The following is a 19,870-nucleotide window of genomic DNA, read 5'->3' on the forward strand; positions in this document are numbered from 1 at the left end:
ATTAGGTCAAAGATGGGCTGCAAGCTGAGGCCTCAGCAATACTGCCAGGGGCTCCCTCCCTGCTCACCTCCTACCCCCTTCCCCTCTCCTGTTGCTATGCCAGAGAGGAACCTAATCCTGGCCATTGTTTGGTTGGCTGGCCCAGCACTTAAACGTTGTGATAAATGATGACTTGGTTTCCTTCAAAGGCCCTTCAGAATTTCTTCACTGAACTGTCTACTCTGCAGTCTCCTGGCAGTGTGGATCCATCTTGGAGTAGCTCTTAAGATCTGGCTGATTTGCATAGATCTGTATACTCTGGGTCTTTTCCATTCTGGCCTTATTGTTATAAATGTTCACCCAGGCATGGTAGCTGCACCTCTGTAATCCCAGTCACTAAGGAGACTGAGGCAGGAGGATAGCAAGTTTGAGGCCAGCCTCAGCAATTTAGCAAGGCCCTATGCAACTTAGTGAGACTCTGTCTCAAAAATTAAAAATTAAAAGGGCTGGGGATGTAGCTCAGTGATAAAGCCCCTTTGGGTTTAACTCCCAATATGAATGAGTAAATAAATAAATGTTCAGAAGAAGAAAGAGAAGGACTATCTCCCTCTTTTTCTTCCTCTTTCCCCTAGTCCTAGGGTGCAGTCTGTCAATTTCCCCTGTGTGCCTACAACAGACTTCCAACAGCCAGGCGCCCTATGCAGCTCTCCTCAGTTAATTCTCCTCATTTATTCGGCGCCTGAAAGATCCTTGGGAGGCTCTGAGGGAGCCTGCATTGTGATTTATTTAGCTTTTACCCAGGGTCAGAACATTTGGGCTGAAGTCCCCGGAGCTGGGGTAAGCAACCGTGACGGGTGCCTTAGAGCCTGCTAAGGGGGTGGGGTTTGAAGGGAGGGGTGAGGGGTGATGGAGTGAGGACTCATTCTGAAATGAAAGGAGTCCTGGGTCTCTAAGCCGCTTCTAAAAATACAATCTCCCAGCGCTGAGGAAGGGGGAGGGGACAATGGAGCGTGAGGAGAATGGAGATAGGAAGGAGGTGGGGAGGTATTAACTCTTCTTCAGGTAGATCTTATTTCAGAGACCCCGCCTGCATCCAGGAACCGGACCGAAGCCACACCTCCTTCTGCTTCCTCGGTGGGCTTCAGTCTCATGCGGCGTCCAAGCCCCAGCCTCTCTTTCTTCTCAGCAGAAAAAAGATACTAATTCCATCACCCACTCCTCTTCTTGCTACTATATGATACGTATGTGAGTAAGTGGGTGTGTGCACAGCGCGCGCGCGCGCACACACACACACACACACACACAAATGGCACTTGAAAGCAGCTTGTAAGTGACCAGTGATCTACGATGCTAGGAACTCTCTCATTACACTGGATGCTCAAAGAGGTATGGACTGTGGCAGAGACTGGGTGATTCACTCAGGTATACTCGGCACAGAGCATGGCGCCCAATAATTGTCGGTTGGAGGGGTGAGGAGTACATTTCATGCAGAATGCAGAGACACTCAGACCACACAGGCCAAGTAAATGCAGGACCCACCCTCACTCTTGAGGAGGCTCGAGCTAATATACCGTCCAAAGGGAGAGAGGGGGTGGGTCCCCCAAGTAAAGAGCTTGAAGAAGCAATGAGGCGGGTGGAGTTTTCTCCCCTCGAGTTCAGCTCAGATGGTGAAGCTCAAGAGCCGCCGCCTCCCTCATGCTAGAGGGCCGCAGCTCTTCCCACCACCAAACGGTTAAACCCTCAGCTTGCACATAAATGACCTTCACTAAATAGAGGTCGTGTTCCACGTTTTCTTGCGGCTTCTTCAGCACAGGCTGAACTCTGAGAAAATTGCTCCGCCTCTCTCGCAGCTGCCTCGGATTCCCCGCCACTGCGCTCCTCACTGGTCTCCTAGGGTGGGCGGAGTGGGGTGCTCAGAGGGGAACCCCAGCCTAAGGACAGCGAGGTGGTGGAATGTGCTACTTGTGTCTTGACAGCCAGCAGGAGCAAGAATCTGAGGAACCAGTCATTCATGCAAAATCTACCGCGGCCCCCATCCTGGTGTCCACATGGTTTCCCAGCCTCAGAAGCGCTGCTGGTAGGGTGGGACCTGTCTCCCATTTGGCTCCGTTTTCTCCAGCAGCTCCTGGGGTCGGGCTCGGCCCCTCCCTCCTGCCTCGGTGTGTGTCTGATGAGGGCGGGGAGAAGAGGGGAGGGGTCGAGACATGAAACGCCGAGAGCCGCAGACGCAGAAACAGGCAAGGGGTTTGGAGATCGAAGAGCTCCCCAGAGCTTGGGGTCAGGCTCCGAAACCCCCTGCAAGTCTTGGGACCAAGGGAGCTTCCAGGCTAGTTAAGAGGCTGCAAGTATCACCGCTTCCCCGAGTGCCGCCCCTCCTTAAGCCACGCCCACATTGCCTACTTCTCAGGGTTGAGGGGCTAAGGTTTAGCGCCCTGGGCCACCGACGCCAGGTCCTCTTCTCCCCAGAAAACGAGCCAGCGCTCAGCGCTGCCCCACCCCCATGGTTTGGAGATCTGCGGGACCCCTTCCTTTCCCATTCCAGTTGGGTGTTCCGCCCCTAGCCTATAAAACTCCACCTTCCCACCCTCTGTTGGCAGGGATTGGTGGACCTCCCGCGGTGATGCCTAGTGATTGGTCCCCATGGATGATGGTGACCGGCGAGACCCCGCCTCCAGCCCGCGCTGGGGTCTCGGGGCACTGCTCAGCGGTGCTGGGCTGGCGCGGCTTGAGCCGCCGCCGCACTGACAGCTCGGTCTGCGGACCATGGAGACTGGCGCTGGTCCACACCCGCTGCGCCTGTTAGTCTGCCTGATGTCGCTCTGTCTCGCACTGCTTTTGGGACCCGGACGGCCCGGGACTGCCGAGGAAGGTAAGGAGACTGGTGGCTGTGCTCAGAGTCTGGAATGCCAAAAGATAGGGTGCTGGGGTGCTGGAATGCTAGGGAAGGAGTCATTGGAGAGACTAGAGTCTATATTGGTGTTTGAAGCAAGCGGGCAGCGGGTGGCACAGAGCGAGCGAGCGCGAGCGAGCGAGAGGCTGCTAAGCAATAGGGAAGAGAGGGGCGTTGAGGAGTTTGAGGGCTGGAGACCCAAGAAGCTGGGGAAGAAGGAGACCAGAAACCGCGGGAGCCAGAGGCGGCGGTTAAGGGGCCAGTGAGACGGACAGGCTGAGTGATTGGAGGTGGGAGGTGTGGGGGCGGGGAGATGCAGAGAGCGGAGGAGACGAGGATGTGCGGAGGTGAGATCCGAGGGTGAGGAGATGGAATGTAGCCCGCATAGTGGAGGCCAGGAAACCACTGTATGGCCAACTGGCCAACAGGAGGTGGAACGCTGGTTGCAGGGTCGCGAAGTCCAGACCGTGGAACTGTCCGCAGTGCTGAATTTGGAGCATAGTGTAAGCCGCGGTCTCGGTTGCCGGGTTTGGGGCGATCCGCTGTATCAGAGCCCGCGTCTTGCTTCTGTCTCTGCATTTAGGGGAGCTGTATGCTCAGTTGGCGTCATATGCAGGTGCAGAATCCTGAGGAGCTGGAATCAGGCGCTGACTTGCAGGGTTGGTCCTGGCGCCGGATAGCAGATGCCTTCCAGTATGCAATTTCTATGTGCTGTCAGTTGTGTGAAATCAGCACGCTGTTGGCGGTCCTGCCCACTGTCGCTGACGCCTCTGGAGCCAACCCCTCTTAGACGCTCTCACCTTGGCGGCCCACCCCCTTCCTTAAGCTCCATATGAGTAATCTTCCGAGATTTGGGGATAGCCTGGCTTCCAGTGTCTGGGTTGCTGGCTCTGCTGTCCAAACCAGTGCTTTTCTGTGACCAGTGCTGAGAGGATGCAGACTGCTGATCTGACACCTCCCGGGGAATAAAGTGGCTCCAAGCTTCTCTGGTGCAGGAGGAGCCATGGATCATACATGAAACACCCTGACATTCTTTCAAACATAGTATATAGGTGACAGCCCTGGGAAAGGAGCTGGCTGAGGAAATGAGAGATTTTTATTCCTCTTGTGGTTAGTAAGGTCTCTCCACTCCATTTTCTCTGGAGATCCTGGGAGTCAAATGAAAAGGCTAAGTCTCCTCTCTGCCTGCGTACATGACTTTAGAAAAGCCCCTGAATCTGAATTTGGGGGGTATACACAGGAATCCCCTGCTACACTCCTTTTCTCCCTCTAATTGACACTTAACTGTAATTTAGGGAACCTGGGAAGACTGGGGAGTATCACGGGCTCCCCACCCCCAATTTGAGAGCCAACTCTAGAGAATTCTCTAAGGAATCTGTGGAAAGCTGAAAAATGACACCCCTTCTCCAAAAATGTCTATGTCCCAATCCTCAGAACCTGTTAATCTTACCTTAAGTGGCCAAAAGGGGCTTTGCAGATATAATTAAGGATTTTGAGATGGAGAGATTATTCTGGATTATTTGGATGGATCCAATATAATCACGATGGCCCTTATGTGAGGGATGCAAGAGGAGTCTGTCGGAAAGAAGGTGATGTGATGGCAGAAGCTGAGATTGAAGTGAGGCACTCAGAAGGTGAAGGAGGGGATCATGAGCCAAGGAATACAGGTGGTCACTAGAAGCTGAAGAAGGCAAGAAAATGGATTCTCCTTTCAGAGTCTCCAAAGAAATCAGTCCTACTGATGATACCTGACTTCAGACTAGTGGAACTGAGATCAGGCATCTGACTTCCAGAACCGTACAAGAAATAAAATTCTGGCTTTTTGGGGGATGGGGGTGGGGTGGCTACCAGGGATTGAACTCAGAGGCACTTGACCACTGAGACACATCCCCACCCCTATTTTGTATTTTATTTAGAGACAGGGTCTCACTGAATTGCTTAGCACCTTGCTGTTGCTGAGGCTGGCTTTTAACTCGCAATCCTCCTGCCTTAGCCTCCCAAGCCTCTGGGATTCAGGTGTGCATCACTGTGACAAGCATAAAATTGTGTCGTTTAAAGCCACCAGATTTGTGGCAATTTGTTTCAGCAACCCCAGGAAACTAATATGAACTCCTTCTCTAATCATTGTGGCTACCTATCTCTGGATTTGTGGTACTCATAACTCCATTTCTGAGGAAGTATGGAGTGGGAAACATTTCTTTGTATCCTTTGCCACATTCTCTATCCCTCAGTTAGCAAATTTACAGTGAATTCACAAAGGATCCCATCCCACCCTCCTTGTATACTGACCTTCTGACTTTCTCACATCTCTCTTCTCCCCTCTCCTTAGTCATCCTCCTGGATTCCAAAGCCTCCCAGGCTGAACTGGGCTGGACCTCACTGCCAAGTAATGGGGTAGGTGTAAAACTGTCCTTCCCTGTCTCAGAGATCCTTCAATGTCTTTACCTCCTCATGGTCACCTCAGATCAAAACACACTCAAACCTGTGAGATCTCCAGTTGCCCTGGTGTCAAACCAAAGAGGCCTATTAGAAAATGTTGTCTTCATTAGTTAGACAAATAAATAGAAAGAAAGAAGAAAGAAAGAAAGAAAGAAAAGAAAAGAAAAGAAGGACTATGTCTAAGAACAGAAATATGACAAATGGATGGAGTTAATGCTGGAGTGTGCTTGTACATAGTAGATCCTGCAAAGAGTGTTGTTGATTGACAGAAAGCAAGACTTGGAGTCCTAAAAGAAGGCTTGGGAACTTGGGGTGGAGTACTGTGGGAGGCAATAGAGTTTGGTGTAGTGGAAAGGGCACTGGATGTAGAGTCAAGACACTCCAGATACCATTCTTAGCTCTGCCACTAATTCAATGTGCATACCGAGTCATTGCTCTCCTTCTGGAATTTCAGATTCCTCACCAATAACAATAAGGATTGTTGTTTATTTCAATTGAATATATACTAAAATGCAGAACAATGCAGAAATTAGCACAGCCTAAGAATGACATGCAGATTTGTGAAGTGCTCCATTATTTGTTTGTTTTGGTGCAGGGAATTGAACCCAGAGACTTGCACATGCTAGGCAAGAACTCTATCTCTGAGTTATAGCTTCAGCCAATGTTATTTATTTATTTATGTATTATTTTACTTCTTCTTCCTTCTCCTACCCACTACCCACTGCCCTTCCACTTTGGGCTGCTTTGTACCACCATTGAATGAAAAAAACGAATAAACTCTTGGACTCCATGGGTCTTGAAATCCCATAGTTCTCCCTGACAGTGCATACTAGGCCTCACCCTTCTTTCCCTTGTTCATGAGCTCCTTAGAGCCCTTTTGGGATTTTTTGGAATCACTTTGGACTTCTACTACTTTGCCTGAAAGGGAATTTTGAATTCTACAATGCTGTAGTGCCAGTTAGCAAGAAGGAAAGTAGGTACACAGAGAAACCAGGTTTTATTTATGTATTTATTTATTGTGGTACTGGGGATTAAATCCATGGACACTTTATCCCTAGCCCCCCCTTTTTTATTGTTTTGAGTTGTAGTTTGACACAATACCTTTGTTTTATTTATTCATTTTTATGTGGTGCTGAGGATCGAACCCAGGGCCTTGCACATGTTAGGTGAGCGCTCTACCTATGAGCCATAATCCTAGCCCACCCTTTTCATTTTTTGAGAATGGGTAGCACTAACTTGTGCACACTGTCCTTGAAATTGCCATCCGCCTGCCTCAGTTTCTCGAATCACTGTGATTTGCAGGCCCAGATTTCCCCTCCACTCCCCCACCTCCACACCAAACTTGGGATTGAACCCAGGGGTGCCCTACCACTGAGCTACATCCCCAGTCCTTTTAATTTTTAAATTTGGATCAGGGTCCTCACTAATTTGCTGAGGCTGGCCTTGAACTTGTGCCCCTCCCGAGTTGATGGGATTACAGGTGTGCATGACTTGCATTTTATAATTTTAGGAGTGTGTGCGCTAGTGGGAGGGGAGGCAGAAAATGATAAAATGATGCAAAATGAAGTTTTCAGCCAGAGTCAGTGTTTGACTTCCTAGGAGCACCTTGGCACTGAGCTGTTCTCTTCTTTACTCTTGCCCCAGTGGGAGGAAATCAGCGGCGTGGACGAACATGACCGTCCCATTCGCACATACCAAGTGTGCAACGTGCTGGAGCCCAACCAGGACAACTGGTTGCAGACTGGTTGGATCAGCCGAGGTCGAGGGCAGCGCATCTTCGTGGAACTGCAGTTCACACTGCGCGACTGCAGCAGTATCCCTGGCGCCTCAGGCACTTGCAAGGAGACCTTCAATGTCTACTACCTGGAAACCGAGGCAGACCTGGGCCGCGGGCGTCCCCGCTTAGGAGGTAGCCGACCCCGCAAGATTGACACGATCGCAGCGGACGAGAGCTTCACGCAGGGCGACCTGGGCGAGCGCAAGATGAAGCTGAACACAGAGGTGCGTGAGATCGGCCCGCTTAGTCGGCAGGGTTTCCACCTGGCCTTCCAGGACGTGGGCGCATGCGTGGCGCTGGTCTCTGTGCGCGTCTACTACAAGCAGTGCCGCGCCACCGTGCGGGGTCTGGCGGCGTTCCCAGCCACCGCGGCGGAGAGCGCCTTCTCCACTCTGGTAGAAGTGGCTGGAACGTGCGTGGCACACTCGGAAGGGGAGCCCGGCAGCCCTCCGCGCATGCACTGCGGCGCGGATGGCGAGTGGCTGGTGCCGGTGGGCCGCTGCAGCTGCAGTGCGGGATTCCAGGAACGTGGTGACATCTGCGAAGGTATCCAGAGGATGGGAAGTGCGAGGTGGGAGGACAGAGCGCAGGTGGCAATTGGGAGAGTGTGTGTCCTAGATGAAAGAATCAGGAGAGGGAGTGGAGAAGCCATGGGCTTTGGAACTGGGAGTTCTGACCTTTTGTGGAACTTCTAGCGGGTTCAGTCGGGGCCAAGGATTGAAGTTCCTAAGAGGTGAATTGGACTCCATATAAGGAAGCTTTAGGAATCTATATTTCAGGCACTAGGATAAGCACTTCATTCAGGCCTTCTCATTTATTTGCCCAGCAACTAACTCAGTCATCATTATCCCTACCTTATGGGTAGGAAACAGACTCAAAGTTGCAAAATTAGGAAATGGGAAGTCAGGATTTGAATTCAGGTTTGTCCGGCTCTTTATAACTATACCATGTTACCTCTGCTGTGCATAAGAAAGAAATCTACAGCAGCCCAAACTTTGAGCCAGCACTGTATGAGTTCTCCTGGGGTCACTGACCAGTCAGAGGCTGGAGGGGGGACTTGTGAGTTCAAGAGAGAGTGGAGCAAGTTTGCACTAGGACTGGGAAAGTCCCTGTTAACTCTCTGCACCACACTCATTGTGTCTTCTGGGGGGAGATCCACCATGATTTTTTTTTTTTTTTTGCTGGGTTCTCAAGTCTGTGGGGAATTAGGCACAGACCTCTCCTGTCTCTCTTTGGAAATGGGGAGTGGGTGTTAAAGACAGGGCTATGAATATATGCCTTTAATGTAGGAAGATCAAGGGATGCATTTTCTAAAGCAGGTCCTTTTTTGGGTGCCAGGGCAACATAAATGAATCAGACAGTTCCAGCTCTTGAGAAGCTGACAACCACATGGAGAGAGTCAAAGACTAAAAATCAAAAGAGGGTGATAGATGATATAAGAGAGAGATACACAGGATAGTGAGAAGACAGAGGAGGAAATAACTGAACTTGTTCTTATTCCTTTGTTCAATCACCCACTCAGTATGAGATGAGGACATACTGGCTGCATTTATTCAGGTCTTAGATGTGTATAGATGAATACCACTATGTATTCCCTGGGGAAGTTGTATGAGACCCAGAGGCAAGACCCCTTCCTGAGCTCTCCAGATAGGCTTAGGATCCGTTTAGTGCTCTCCAGTACTCAGTGCAACCTTCTGTACTTACCCCATGGTCTACAGTAATCTACTTGTGTGTATTGTATTTCCACCACTAGATTAAGAATTTTTTTTTTTTTTTTACTGGGGATTGAACCCAGGGGTGCTTAGCCACTGAGCCACATCCCAAACCCTTTTTCTATTTTATTTTAAAATGGGGTCTTACCAACCTGCTTAGAGCCTTTCTAAGTTGCTGAGGCTGGCTTGGAATTCATGATCCTCCTGCCTCAGCCTCCTGATCTGCTGGGATTACAGGCAAGCACCACCACGCCTAGTTAGATTTAAGAACTTCTTGCACTCAGACACTGGGTCTTAGTCTCAGCAGCCCCATCATCCATAGCAGGATATGGCATATGGCAGGTGCTCAGTGAAAATGCATTGAGTTAACAAGTGGTTATCATAGGGTGTGATAGATACTAACAGAGAGCTGAGCAAGCATGGAGAAGGGAAAACACTTCTAAGGATGGAGAGGGTTTCCCAGAGAAAATGAAAAGGTCTTTATTCCAGGCAGCTGAGACCACTGTGCGCTTAGGGATTGCGTATAAAAGCATGGCAGCAGGAAGGAACATAGCATATTGGTGTAAATAGGTAGCCTGTGTGACTAGAACCAGGACATGGATGTGGGGTATGAGGAGCGATCAGGCTGGAGAAGGGCTGGGGCAAATCACGAAGGGGCCATGAATATTAGACAAACAGCTTGTGCTTTATGTTTAGACCAGTGAGGAGGGATCCAACATGTTCAGATTTGTATTTTGAAAGATCATTTGAGCTGCAATAGCAAAGACAGGGTTGGAGAGGGAAGGATTAGAGGCTAGACATAAGGAAAATTGTGCAATAGTTTTGGAGAAAGAAGGTGAGCTCTGAACCAAGGAGGTAGCAGACATCCTTGAGCCATGAGAATGGGGGTGATCAGGAGAGAGCACCCAAAGCACTTAGTGATCATGTGATCCAGGAGGGTAGGCCCCCCTTTTGACTTGTATGCTGCTGGAGGTTGAATGGACAGAGGGATCGTGCACTGGGTACAGAACCCAGAATACAGATGGACAGGTGTGTCCCGGTGGAAGTATCTAGAACGTGGAGCTGGAGCTCGGCATCAGATACTACTTGAGGCTCTGGGTACGGTTGGTACAGACTAGAGAGAACTACAGGGTAAGAAGCAACAGGGCCAACAAGGGAGATTCAGAGAACAGCAACGTTTAAGGAAAGATAGAAAAAACAGTCCACAAAAAAAGACTGAGGAGGACAGGTGGACAGGTGGGTTGGAGGACAGCTAGGAGAGGGCACTGGCTTGTGCTTAGGGAGAGGGAGGGGTTCAGGAGGGCACCACCCATGGTATGAGTTTGCAGTTAGGGAAGCTGGGGGCTAGACAATGTTCACTTGGTGGCCTTAGCAAGAGCAGCTTCAGCTGATCAGTGGAGACACCAGGTTGTAATAGGTCAACATTGAAGGACGTTGAGTGGCTGGAGCAAGGAATCTAGAAGTGTGGATTTGAAGGGGAAGAAGAGGTAGCATCTTCAGGAAGACCTTGGGTTGAAAGAGGGTGTGAGTGTACCTTTCATCTGAACACAGAGAAAGGGCTTTTATTGAAGGATTTTTTTTTTTTTTTTTTTTTTTTTGGCAATGGGGATTGAACCCAGGGGCACTTAACCACTGAGCCACATCCATCCCCAGCCTATTTTATTTAGAGATAGGTCTCACTGATTTGCTGAGGCTGGCTTTGAACTCAGATCCTCCTGCCTCAGCCTCCCGGGATGCTGGGATTACAGGGGTGACAGCTGCACCCAGCTGGGAAGGAGTAGTTGATTACTGATGGGGGTTAGAATTGCTGATACATGCTGCTAATAAAAAGAGAGGCCAACTTTTAGTCAGTTCTATGATTGTTTGAAAACCCTCTACAGTCAGTGCTTTTATTCCCTGAACCTGAATGGACCACCTTTTCTGCTCCACCCTCTTAAAAGCCAGCAGAGGAGCCCTGTGAAAACCAGCAGGGGAGATGACCGATGGAATGTCATCTTTGAAGAGGTGAAAGGGGGGTCCAGAGTGGAGATGGAAGCGCTGGCCTTCAACAGGAGGTGGCTCATCCCCTCCTCTAGGACTGGAATGAAGGAGGAGAGGGGAAAGGAGTGTAGATGGAGGTGTTTGTGGGTTTTGATGGCCAGATGTTGAGGAAATTACCAATTGATGGCCTCTCTTCTCCCCGTGAGGTGGGAAGGAGGCACTCGGATCTTTGTCTATTCTGCTCATTGCTGTGTCTTTGGAGTCTAGCTCATAGTAGATGATAAAATCATTTGTTGAATGAATGGATCAAGGGCTGGAGGAGGTTTTGATCCACAATCTGGAAACACACACACACACCCAATTCCACTCTGGTTTGTGTGGGGCTGCCTTCCTTTGGGCTGAGACCATTTCCTCTGTCCTGGGGAATGGGGAGCTAGGGAGCCAGTGAAGGAGGTGCTGGTTGGACTGGGTTTTAGAGAAGTATAGAACTAGATTGCCAGGAGGAAAGGGGTGTAAAACACTGCAGGACAAGACCCAGAGGTGTGAAAAGAAGAGCGGGATGCGGTTGGCATCCTAGGGTGACTGGCAGTGGAGAGCTGCTGGAGAGTTTAGAAAAGGAAGCGGTCCGGTGGACAGTCCGCAAGCTCAGGCCTTCCCAGAGTCTTCTACAGCTAAGTCAGCCCCCTGTCTAAGGGTAGGTGGATCTCAAAGAGGGTATAGAGCTAAATTATTGTTCTTTCCCCCTGTTTCTCCCTCTAGTGACTGACTCTGTTCACCTCTCCAAGCCACTAGAGGAATTAATGAAAGAGGTGGGGTTTCCCCTTGGGGAGAAAAACCAGGGCATATGGCCTGTGTCTTCCGCTCTGTGGGACTCGCCTGGAGCTAAGGCAACCAAGCAGTTATGTTCTGAGGCTGTGCAGGGCACGGGAAGCCCGTGATGGGTGGCAGGAAGGGAGCACCGACAGGGAGGCCAATTCCAGCTCTTCATAAGAATCCCCAGCCCATTTTATTTAGAGACAGGGTCTCTTAAAAAAAAAAAAAAAAAAAAAAAAGGTGGTCCATCCAGGTTCAGGGAATTCCTCTAACTGCAGGAGATGGTCCCTGAGGGCAGCCTCCGAGGGGTGAATGCCCCACTGTGAGGTATATGAGCCACGGGTCTGGCTGCTGCTGCCCCAAAAATGCTGCTGGAGGGCCAGGCCAGGCGAGCTGATCCAGGCTGGCGCTGGCCTTGAGGAGCTAAGGCAACCAAGCCGTTATGTTCTGAGGCTGTGCAGGGCACAGGAAGCCCGTGATGGCGCTGGCCTCGGGGAATCCCCTTCTGAGTGGGCTCTTCAACACACACCTCTAATAGAGCCTCTCAGCGCAGAGACAACCCACTGCTCTGCTGGGACCAGTGGCAGTCATTGTCCTCTCCTACTGTCCCAGACCCTGCAAACAAGGTTCCCCCCCAGGCCCTCACCTCGTCGCTCATTTCACAAGGCAGGTGGGCAGGCTGAGATGATTATTCCCACTTGACTGATGGATTGCGGCCAGAGAGGAGTGGTCTAGCTAACACTGCAACCCAGCCCTCCTGATCCCTGTTTGGGTAGTCGCCACCCTAAGCCACAAGGTGGTTGGCCCCAGGGACTTCTGAAGACCCCTGGGTTGCTGAGACCCTTCCCTACACTGTGCTAGATGGATCTTTCCACATCTGAGCGTCTCCAACAGTGGAAATCCTCAGGCCCCTCCCCTCTCTCCCAGAAAGTTCTTCTCAGGTCTAGTCTGCATTCCTGCTGCTGTTTTCTGTCTTCTTGGAGCTGGAGAGCAACCTATCTTCCTTCATCAGTTAATCTAGAGGGCAGGGCCCGGGAACAAGGGGAGGACCACCCAAGTTCTGACAGGAGGGGCCAGCAGCCTCTGCTTCTCTCCTGGCCCAGCTGGTGGGAAATTCCTTAAAGTGGGTGTTTATTACTTTCCACTTCAAGCCTGTGAGGGAGACAGAGTAATTACCATGATTATTGTGTAAAATAGTCCATACTGGTCTAAGCCTTTTGCATGTTTTATTTCAGTTAATCCTCCACCAGCTTTGTTGAGGTGGGTATTCTACACAAGCCTCAGAGAGGTCAACCATTGTGCTCAAGGCCACACAGCAAATAGGTAGTGCAACTCAGCTACAAACCTCAGTTGTTCATATATAAAAGCCTGTGCTTTTAGCAGCTGGGCTTTGTGATGTGTAGCAAAGTAACTGAGTAGGTGTCAAGACTAAAACCTGCTTGACTCATGAGCCGGGAAACTTTCCAGGGTCCTCTTCTCCCTCCCACCCTGCCTCCGCTGCACAGCCCAGGGGGTGAGTTGGGGATTTATGACACACTAACTCCCAAGGACCATGGTGGGAAGAAGAGCTTTGACAATGTGCGTGTGTGTCAATGCTGATAAGTGGGAGTGTGCATGTGTCTGTCCCTGGGTGACTGGGGCCCAGCCTTTGGAGCTCCTCTCTTCGCATCAGGATTGCAAAGTTTCTTCCAATGAACCTTAGAGTCATGTAGTCTGGGCTCTAGAGGAAGAGGGCGTGGGTTGGAATCACACTAGCTGTGGGACATTGGACAACTGATTTTACTTCTCTGAACCTCAGTTTCCTTATTTTTCAAAATGGGGATGAAGTCACACCTTCATTAGGATCAAATGAATTAGAGGAAGTAAAATATGTCAACCCTCCCTGCAAATGCTGAGTGTTTACTAAGAGGTGACACTAGGTTGTTCACGCTGGAGGAGCTGAGTCCCCCGACTTTCCCTATCACAGTTTAAGGGTATAAACCCCACCCTGAAGGGTTCAGGCAGGAAAGGGGCGGGGAGTTGTGGAGAAGCCCCCTGCTCACCGGCCCCTCTCCGCAGCCTGTCCCCCAGGGTTTTACAAGGTGTCCCCCAGGCGGCCGCTCTGTTCGCCGTGCCCGGAACACAGCCGGGCCCTGGAAAGCGCCTCCACGTTCTGCGTGTGCCAAGACAACTATGCGCGCTCGCCCACCGACCCGCCCTCGGCCTCCTGCACCCGTGAGTGTCCCTCCTGGCCGCATCGCGAGGGTTGGGGGCTCTGGAGGCGGTGAATAACGGCGCGATCCAGATGGTGGTGACAGGGGCTCCACAGTGGGGGCGTGAGGGCGGATGTGGAGCTAGCGACCAGGGGTGCCTAGTGCAGGAAGGGAAGCCTGGGGTGGGGACAGAGACCGGGGTCTGGGATGGGAAGAACCCGGAGAGGCGGAGAAGTGAGGATTCCCGACGGTTAAGGCCACACAGGGGGGAGTGCCCTCTCCCGCCCTCAGCTCACGCTCCCCCAGCCTGGAGGGGCTCCCGACCCTCGCGCCCTCTCTTCCCGATCCCCACGCCCCATCCTTGTGCCAGCACCAACCTCCCACCCCATCACGGACGGCCCCCGCTCCCACGCCCTGTCCCGGCTCCCCCAGGCCGTTCCCCTCACTGACCCCGAGCCTGACCCCACTGGGGATGCCAGAGCCTCGTGCCGGCGGGTCCCTCCTGTCGCCCCGCTGAGCGCTGTCCCTGCCGCCAGGGCCGCCGTCGGCGCCACGGGACCTGCAGTACAGCCTGAGCCGCTCTCCGCTGGCCCTGCGGCTGCGCTGGCTGCCGCCGGCGGACTCGGGCGGCCGCTCCGACGTCACCTACTCGCTGCTGTGCCTGCGCTGCGGCCGGGAGGGCCCGGCGGGCGCGTGCGAGCCCTGCGGCCCGCGCGTGGCCTTTGTGCCGCGCCAGGCCGGTCTGCGCGAGCGCGCCGCCACGCTGCTCCACCTGCGGCCCGGCGCGCGCTACACCGTGCGCGTGGCCGCGCTCAACGGCGTCTCGGGCCCGGCGGCCGCCGCGGGAGCCACCTACGCGCAGGTCACCGTCTCCACCGGGCCCGGGGGTAAGGCCGCGCCGCGCGCCCGCACCTGCCCCGCCCCCGGGACACCCGCCCCTCCCGCCCCCTGGGGCCCCGCCGTCCCACCGCAGCCACCCCAAATCAACCACGGCCTGTGCGAGCTCCCAGAACCCCTCCAGGACTCGAAGTGACCACAAAACCCCCGAGCCCGGGGATGCCCACCGGGGCTTGGTCGCTGTCCCCCAAGTCCCCGAGGGAGCGATGAGGTTCCCAGGTGACTCCCTGCCTTTGGGCCAAAGAGGATGTGAGCGTTTCCGCAAGTCTGCGGGAGCCCGAGGGTGCTCCTTTCTCTTGACCACGTCGCGGAAAGCCTGGGTCCCACCCAACACGGCAGTTTGTCTGCCTCTGATTTCCCCGTGGAAAAGGGACGTTGCCTTCCCGTTTCAAAAGTTTCAGTAGGAAGCAGAGTCATTCTTCCCTTCCTTCTGTCTCAGGGATGGTGTGCCCCGCTGCCTCCATCCTGGGGTCTACAAAAGGGCTTTGCTGCATTGGTCTCTTTCTTGGTCCTGGAAAAGGGCACCGAAACAGAGTGGGCAGGCAGGGTGAAGAGTCCACAGGTCAGCCAGCTCTGAGTCTGGAACTGAGACGAATAAAGGAAGACCTTTTATACTACACCATCATTCTTTTTTCCTTGCTGTCTGCCTGCCTGCCTTTCTCCCCCTGGCCCCTCTTCCACTTTCCCCTACTACTGGGGATCAAACCCAGGGGGTACTACACCCCCAGCCCTTTTTATTTATGTTTCATTAGCGACAGGGTCTATGTTGCTGAGGTTAGCCCCGAACTTGCAATCCTCCTGCCTCAGCCTCCTAAGAAGCTGGGATTACAGGTGTGCCACCATGCCCACCCCCTTGCACATTCTTGACACTGCTCCCGCAGACTCTCTGAAAATGTACACTTTCAAGTAATCTCTCAAGTATCTTTTGCAAGAAGGATGAGTGGTATGGTTTTTGAGTTTTCCAATCTGAGGACATGTGAGGGGTTTGTGACCCTACTTCCCTCCTTACGGTGTCTGAGGCTATATTTATTTTCATTCTTTTGTAAGTAACTGGGCGTATTTATGTGTAGCACACCAATGTTTGAATAATTCCTTAGCCTACTGACGAAAATTAAAATTTAACCACTATGGATTTCTTCTAATTGAGTTTGGCTGGAATACAGTAAACATTTTAAACATTTCTGCACAGCTTTTTTTTTTTTTTTTAATTCCTGGAAAAGTTGTCTTCAGTTATTGCTTTGACTAGAACTTCTGATGGCTCTAGTTTATCTCTTAAGACTATCTCTAAGCATTAGGATGTACATCCATTTTCTGATTTTCAAATCTTGACTCTTGACATTTCTTTATCATTTTAGCTCTTAATCTATTTCCTCTGCCTCTTTTTTCAAATTTTTTTTTTATTCTGGGGATTGAACCCAGGGGTGCTTAACCATTGAGCCACATCCCCAACCCCCTTTTATAGGAGCCACCACACCTAGCTGAATATTTTCTTTTTGTCATGAGGTTATAAGAATGAACATGTAGAGAGAAATATATTCATATGTATGTCTATACACATACATCATGTTAATATATACACACACCTCAAGGTGACAAAAGCTATGGTGACAAAAGCAGTGTATTTTCAGCTGGGGGTGGTGGCGTACACCTGTAATCCCAGCAACTTGGGAAGCCAAGGCAGGAGGTCATGAGTTCAAAGACAGCCTCAGCAAAAGCAAGGCGTGAAGCAACTCAGTGAGACCCTGTTTGTAAATAAAAATATAAAATAGGACTGGGGATGTGGCTCAGTGGTCGAGTCCCCCTGGGTTCAATCCCTGGTACTCCCACCCCCCAAAAAAGAAGTGTATTGTCTGTAATTGTCTCATAGCTCTGGAGTCTAGGAGTCCAGAATCAAAGTGTTGGCAGGGCCGTGCTCTCTCTACTGGTCTAGGGGAGGACACTTCCTTGTTCTTCTGTCTTGTGGTGTCACCCAGCAATCATCCAGTCCACAGGACTCAGTGTCCTCACAGCATCTTGCCCATATATGTCTGTCTCTGCATCCAAAACTCCTGTTGTGTCAGAGAGCACCTAAATGACCTCATTTTAACTTCACCTCTGTAGAGTTTCCCAAGTAAGGTCACATATTCTGAGGGCCCAGGGATCAAGACTTCAACATATCCTCTTTGGGGAGACAAAATTCAACACATATAACCCTTATCAAATATGTGACTTGCAAATATTTTCTCCCATGCTGTGCATTGTCTTTCGTGTAACCGAGAGTATCCTTTGAATCACAAAAAGCTTGTAGTTTATCTATTTTTTTTAATTGTTTGCTTGTGTTTTGGGTGTCATCTCTAAGAAACTATTGCCTGATCCAAGGTCATGAATATGATGTATGTTTTATACCTGTTTTCTTTTAATATTGTGGTTTTGACTCTAATTATTTTAATTTTTGGTACTGGGGATCAAACCCAGGGTGTTCTACCACTAAGCTACTTTTCTCAGTACCCCCTGCTTCCCCACCCAAGACACAATCTTGCTGAGTTACTGAGGGTCTCACTATATTACTGAAGCTGGCCTGGAACTTGGAATCCTCCTGCCTCAGCCTCCCAAATTGCTGGGATTACAGGTGTGCACCTCTGTGTCTGGTTTAAATTATTTTAGAAAATGTTTTGTCATTTCCAGTAAACTTATTTTAATTTTGTTTGGAAGAACCAGGACAACATGGAAAGCTCAGGCAGAGGAATTCTGACTTTACTGTTCCATGGTGAGACAAAGATGATTGGATAATTTTTACTCCTTTTACATTTTTTAGTAACTATTGAGTTTTTCTTTGTATTGTAAGATATGGTAAAAATGTTAACTAGGGCTGGGGTTGTGGCTCAGTGGTAGAGTGCTTGCCTTGCATGTGTGAGGTACTGGGTTCGTTCCCTAGTACTACATAAAAAAATAAATGAATAAATGAATAAAATAAAGGTATCGTGTCCATCTACAATTTAAAAAAATTTTTTTAGTGCTCGCTTCGGCAGCACATATACTAAAATTGGAACCATACAGAGAAGATTAGCATGGCCCTTGTGGAAGGATGATACACAAATTCGTGAAACATTCCATATTTTTAAATTTAAAAATTTTTTTATAAATGTTAACTATTTCATGGATACTTTAAAACAATGTGTATTATTTTGTAGTGTAACATTCTCTCTATATATACATATATAAATTATATATAAATATAAATATGCATATATATATATATAAATATAAATATGCATATATATATATATATAAAAATTCAGTATATTATTTTATTGTTTTCTCCTTATTTTGTACTTGATGTTCCGAAGACTGAGAGGTTTAGGTTTTCCATTCTGTTTGTGGGTTCATCAACACTCTAGTATTGGTGATGAATTTTCTCTTAAACATTTCAGTTTTGCTAGTGTGTTCAGTTTCCCTCTGAGATTCTCGGGTTTGGTTTCCCATGGGGTTCCCTCCTGTCTGCCTTCTTTCTCATTATGGCCGCCTTCCGCTGTTGGGTGGAGGCTGTGTCTTCCCATTTTGAAGATTCCAGGCTGTCTCCTTACTCATTCCTCTGTCACACTGCACCACTTTTCAAGACAGACTCCTCCTCAGTCTTCAGAATGATGTTGGGGTTCCCTTATTCAGAAATATTTTTCATATGATGTTTCCTGGTCATTTGTTTTTGGACGAGGTGATAACTGATGTTTGTGGGGAATGTGTGAATTGCCCTATGGATTGGTTTGAGGTTTTTTAATTTTAATTTTTTATTTTATTTATTTATATGTGGTGCTGAGGATCGAACCCAGGGCCTCACACATGCTAGGTGAGCGCTCTACCACTGAGCCACAACCCCAGACCTGGTTTGAGGTTTTTAAAAGCTGAAAATAACAATACAGTTCAATCCAACCGCCTTCACTGAAAAGGATTTCTTAGCTCACAGAAGCTTGGTGTTAGAGCTTGGTGAGCCAGGTTCTTTCTGTCTTTCCATTCTGCCATCTTTCCCACACAGGCCTGCTCCCCCGGGGGGGGGGTACGTTGGCTTCACATCATATCCTCTCCATCCAGAGGCATAAAATGACTTTCTTCCTTGTAGGTATCTTTAAAGATTTTTGCAATGCTGGGGATCTAACTCTGTGCCTCACACATGCTAAGTGCTCTACCACTGAACCACATTGCCAGCATTTATTTATTTATTATTGGGCACTGGCTGGATTTCATCGCTAATGTTCAGCTGGCCAACAAGCGCTCGGGCTCAGTTTTTAGTTTTGCTTTCAGGCTTATCAGGCTTTTGTGTAATTTATCTCTGAGGTGCTGAAATGGAAGCATATCCCACCTCTCTATATCCCAGCCATCAGATGCTCTTAATGAATGCAGTTCACAGTCGACATCTCTAGGCTCTGCCTCCCTCTGTCCCCATCTGTATCTACACAGGACCAAGCCACCTCCTGGGACTCTTCTTCACTCCTCTCACCTTGTGTCCCTATCTCCAAGTGAATTCAGGCTGAGAGGTGCTCCCGGGGGACAGGGAAAAGCACTTGTCCTCTAAAACAGATGTACAATAGAGTCATGGCTGCGCATTGTCCCATTGACAAAGACCTTGCTTTTTTTTTTTAAGGGTCAGACACTTGGAGGGGAGGAATAAAGGATTTTTCAAGTTATTTTTAGAATGGGAGGCAATACCACTCTGCAGGCAGCATAGCCTGGGGTTCACTACAATTATACAATTATACATTTCACTCTAGTTCTACTGGCTTTATCATAGGTAAAAATACCCCCATGCGCTCCCCGTCCACCCATTCTGGCAGTCAGCTGCAAGACGAGTGTACAGTGACGTTGTGCATTTTCAATGCTTTCTGTATCTTCCTCCCCCGCCCCGTACTAGAGATTGAACACACTGAGCTACTACGTCCCAGCCCTTTATTTTATTGTTTACTTTGAGACAGGGTTTCACTAAATTGCCCAGGCTGTCCTCAAACCGTGTCGCACTTCCTCAGCCTCCTGAGTCTCTGGGATTACAGGCATGCACCGCTGGGCCCAGCCCTGGCCTGTCTCTTACATGTGTTTCTTGGGCTTATTTCCTAAACCTCTTCCTCTTCTCGAGCATTTTCCCTGGGCAGTTTTAGCCAGTTACCTTGGATGGCTCCTGAATCTCCCCATTCCTCCCCAACACCTCTTCTGAGCCTGTACCAAT

The 19,870-nt window shown here is 49.9% G+C and overlaps 1 protein-coding gene and 1 non-coding gene across 2 annotated transcripts in view; both read left to right on the forward strand.

Annotated features, from left to right (window-relative positions):
* Positions 1-2,678: 2,678 nt before the first annotated feature.
* Positions 2,679-19,870, forward strand: part of Epha10 (EPH receptor A10) — a 37,061-nt gene continuing 19,869 nt past the window's right edge. Inside the window, exons 1-5 of the mRNA XM_046418903.2 lie at positions 2,679-2,848; positions 5,199-5,263; positions 6,953-7,631; positions 13,649-13,804; positions 14,319-14,669. Coding sequence (XP_046274859.1) covers positions 2,743-2,848; positions 5,199-5,263; positions 6,953-7,631; positions 13,649-13,804; positions 14,319-14,669 — 1,357 coding nt within the window. The 5' untranslated portion in view covers positions 2,679-2,742. The remainder of the gene's footprint in view (positions 2,849-5,198; positions 5,264-6,952; positions 7,632-13,648; positions 13,805-14,318; positions 14,670-19,870) is intronic.
* LOC124075417 (U6 spliceosomal RNA) lies at positions 17,672-17,778 on the forward strand. The gene has a single exon (XR_006846035.1). It is a non-coding gene; the product is annotated as a U6 spliceosomal RNA (small nuclear RNA).

Source organism: Marmota monax, unplaced genomic scaffold (assembly GCF_021218885.2).
Source record: "Marmota monax isolate L192 unplaced genomic scaffold, Marmota_monax_Labrador192_F-V1.1 WCK01_AAM20220418_F8-fsc00008, whole genome shotgun sequence".
In the NCBI taxonomy this organism is placed as follows: Eukaryota; Metazoa; Chordata; class Mammalia; order Rodentia; family Sciuridae; genus Marmota; species Marmota monax.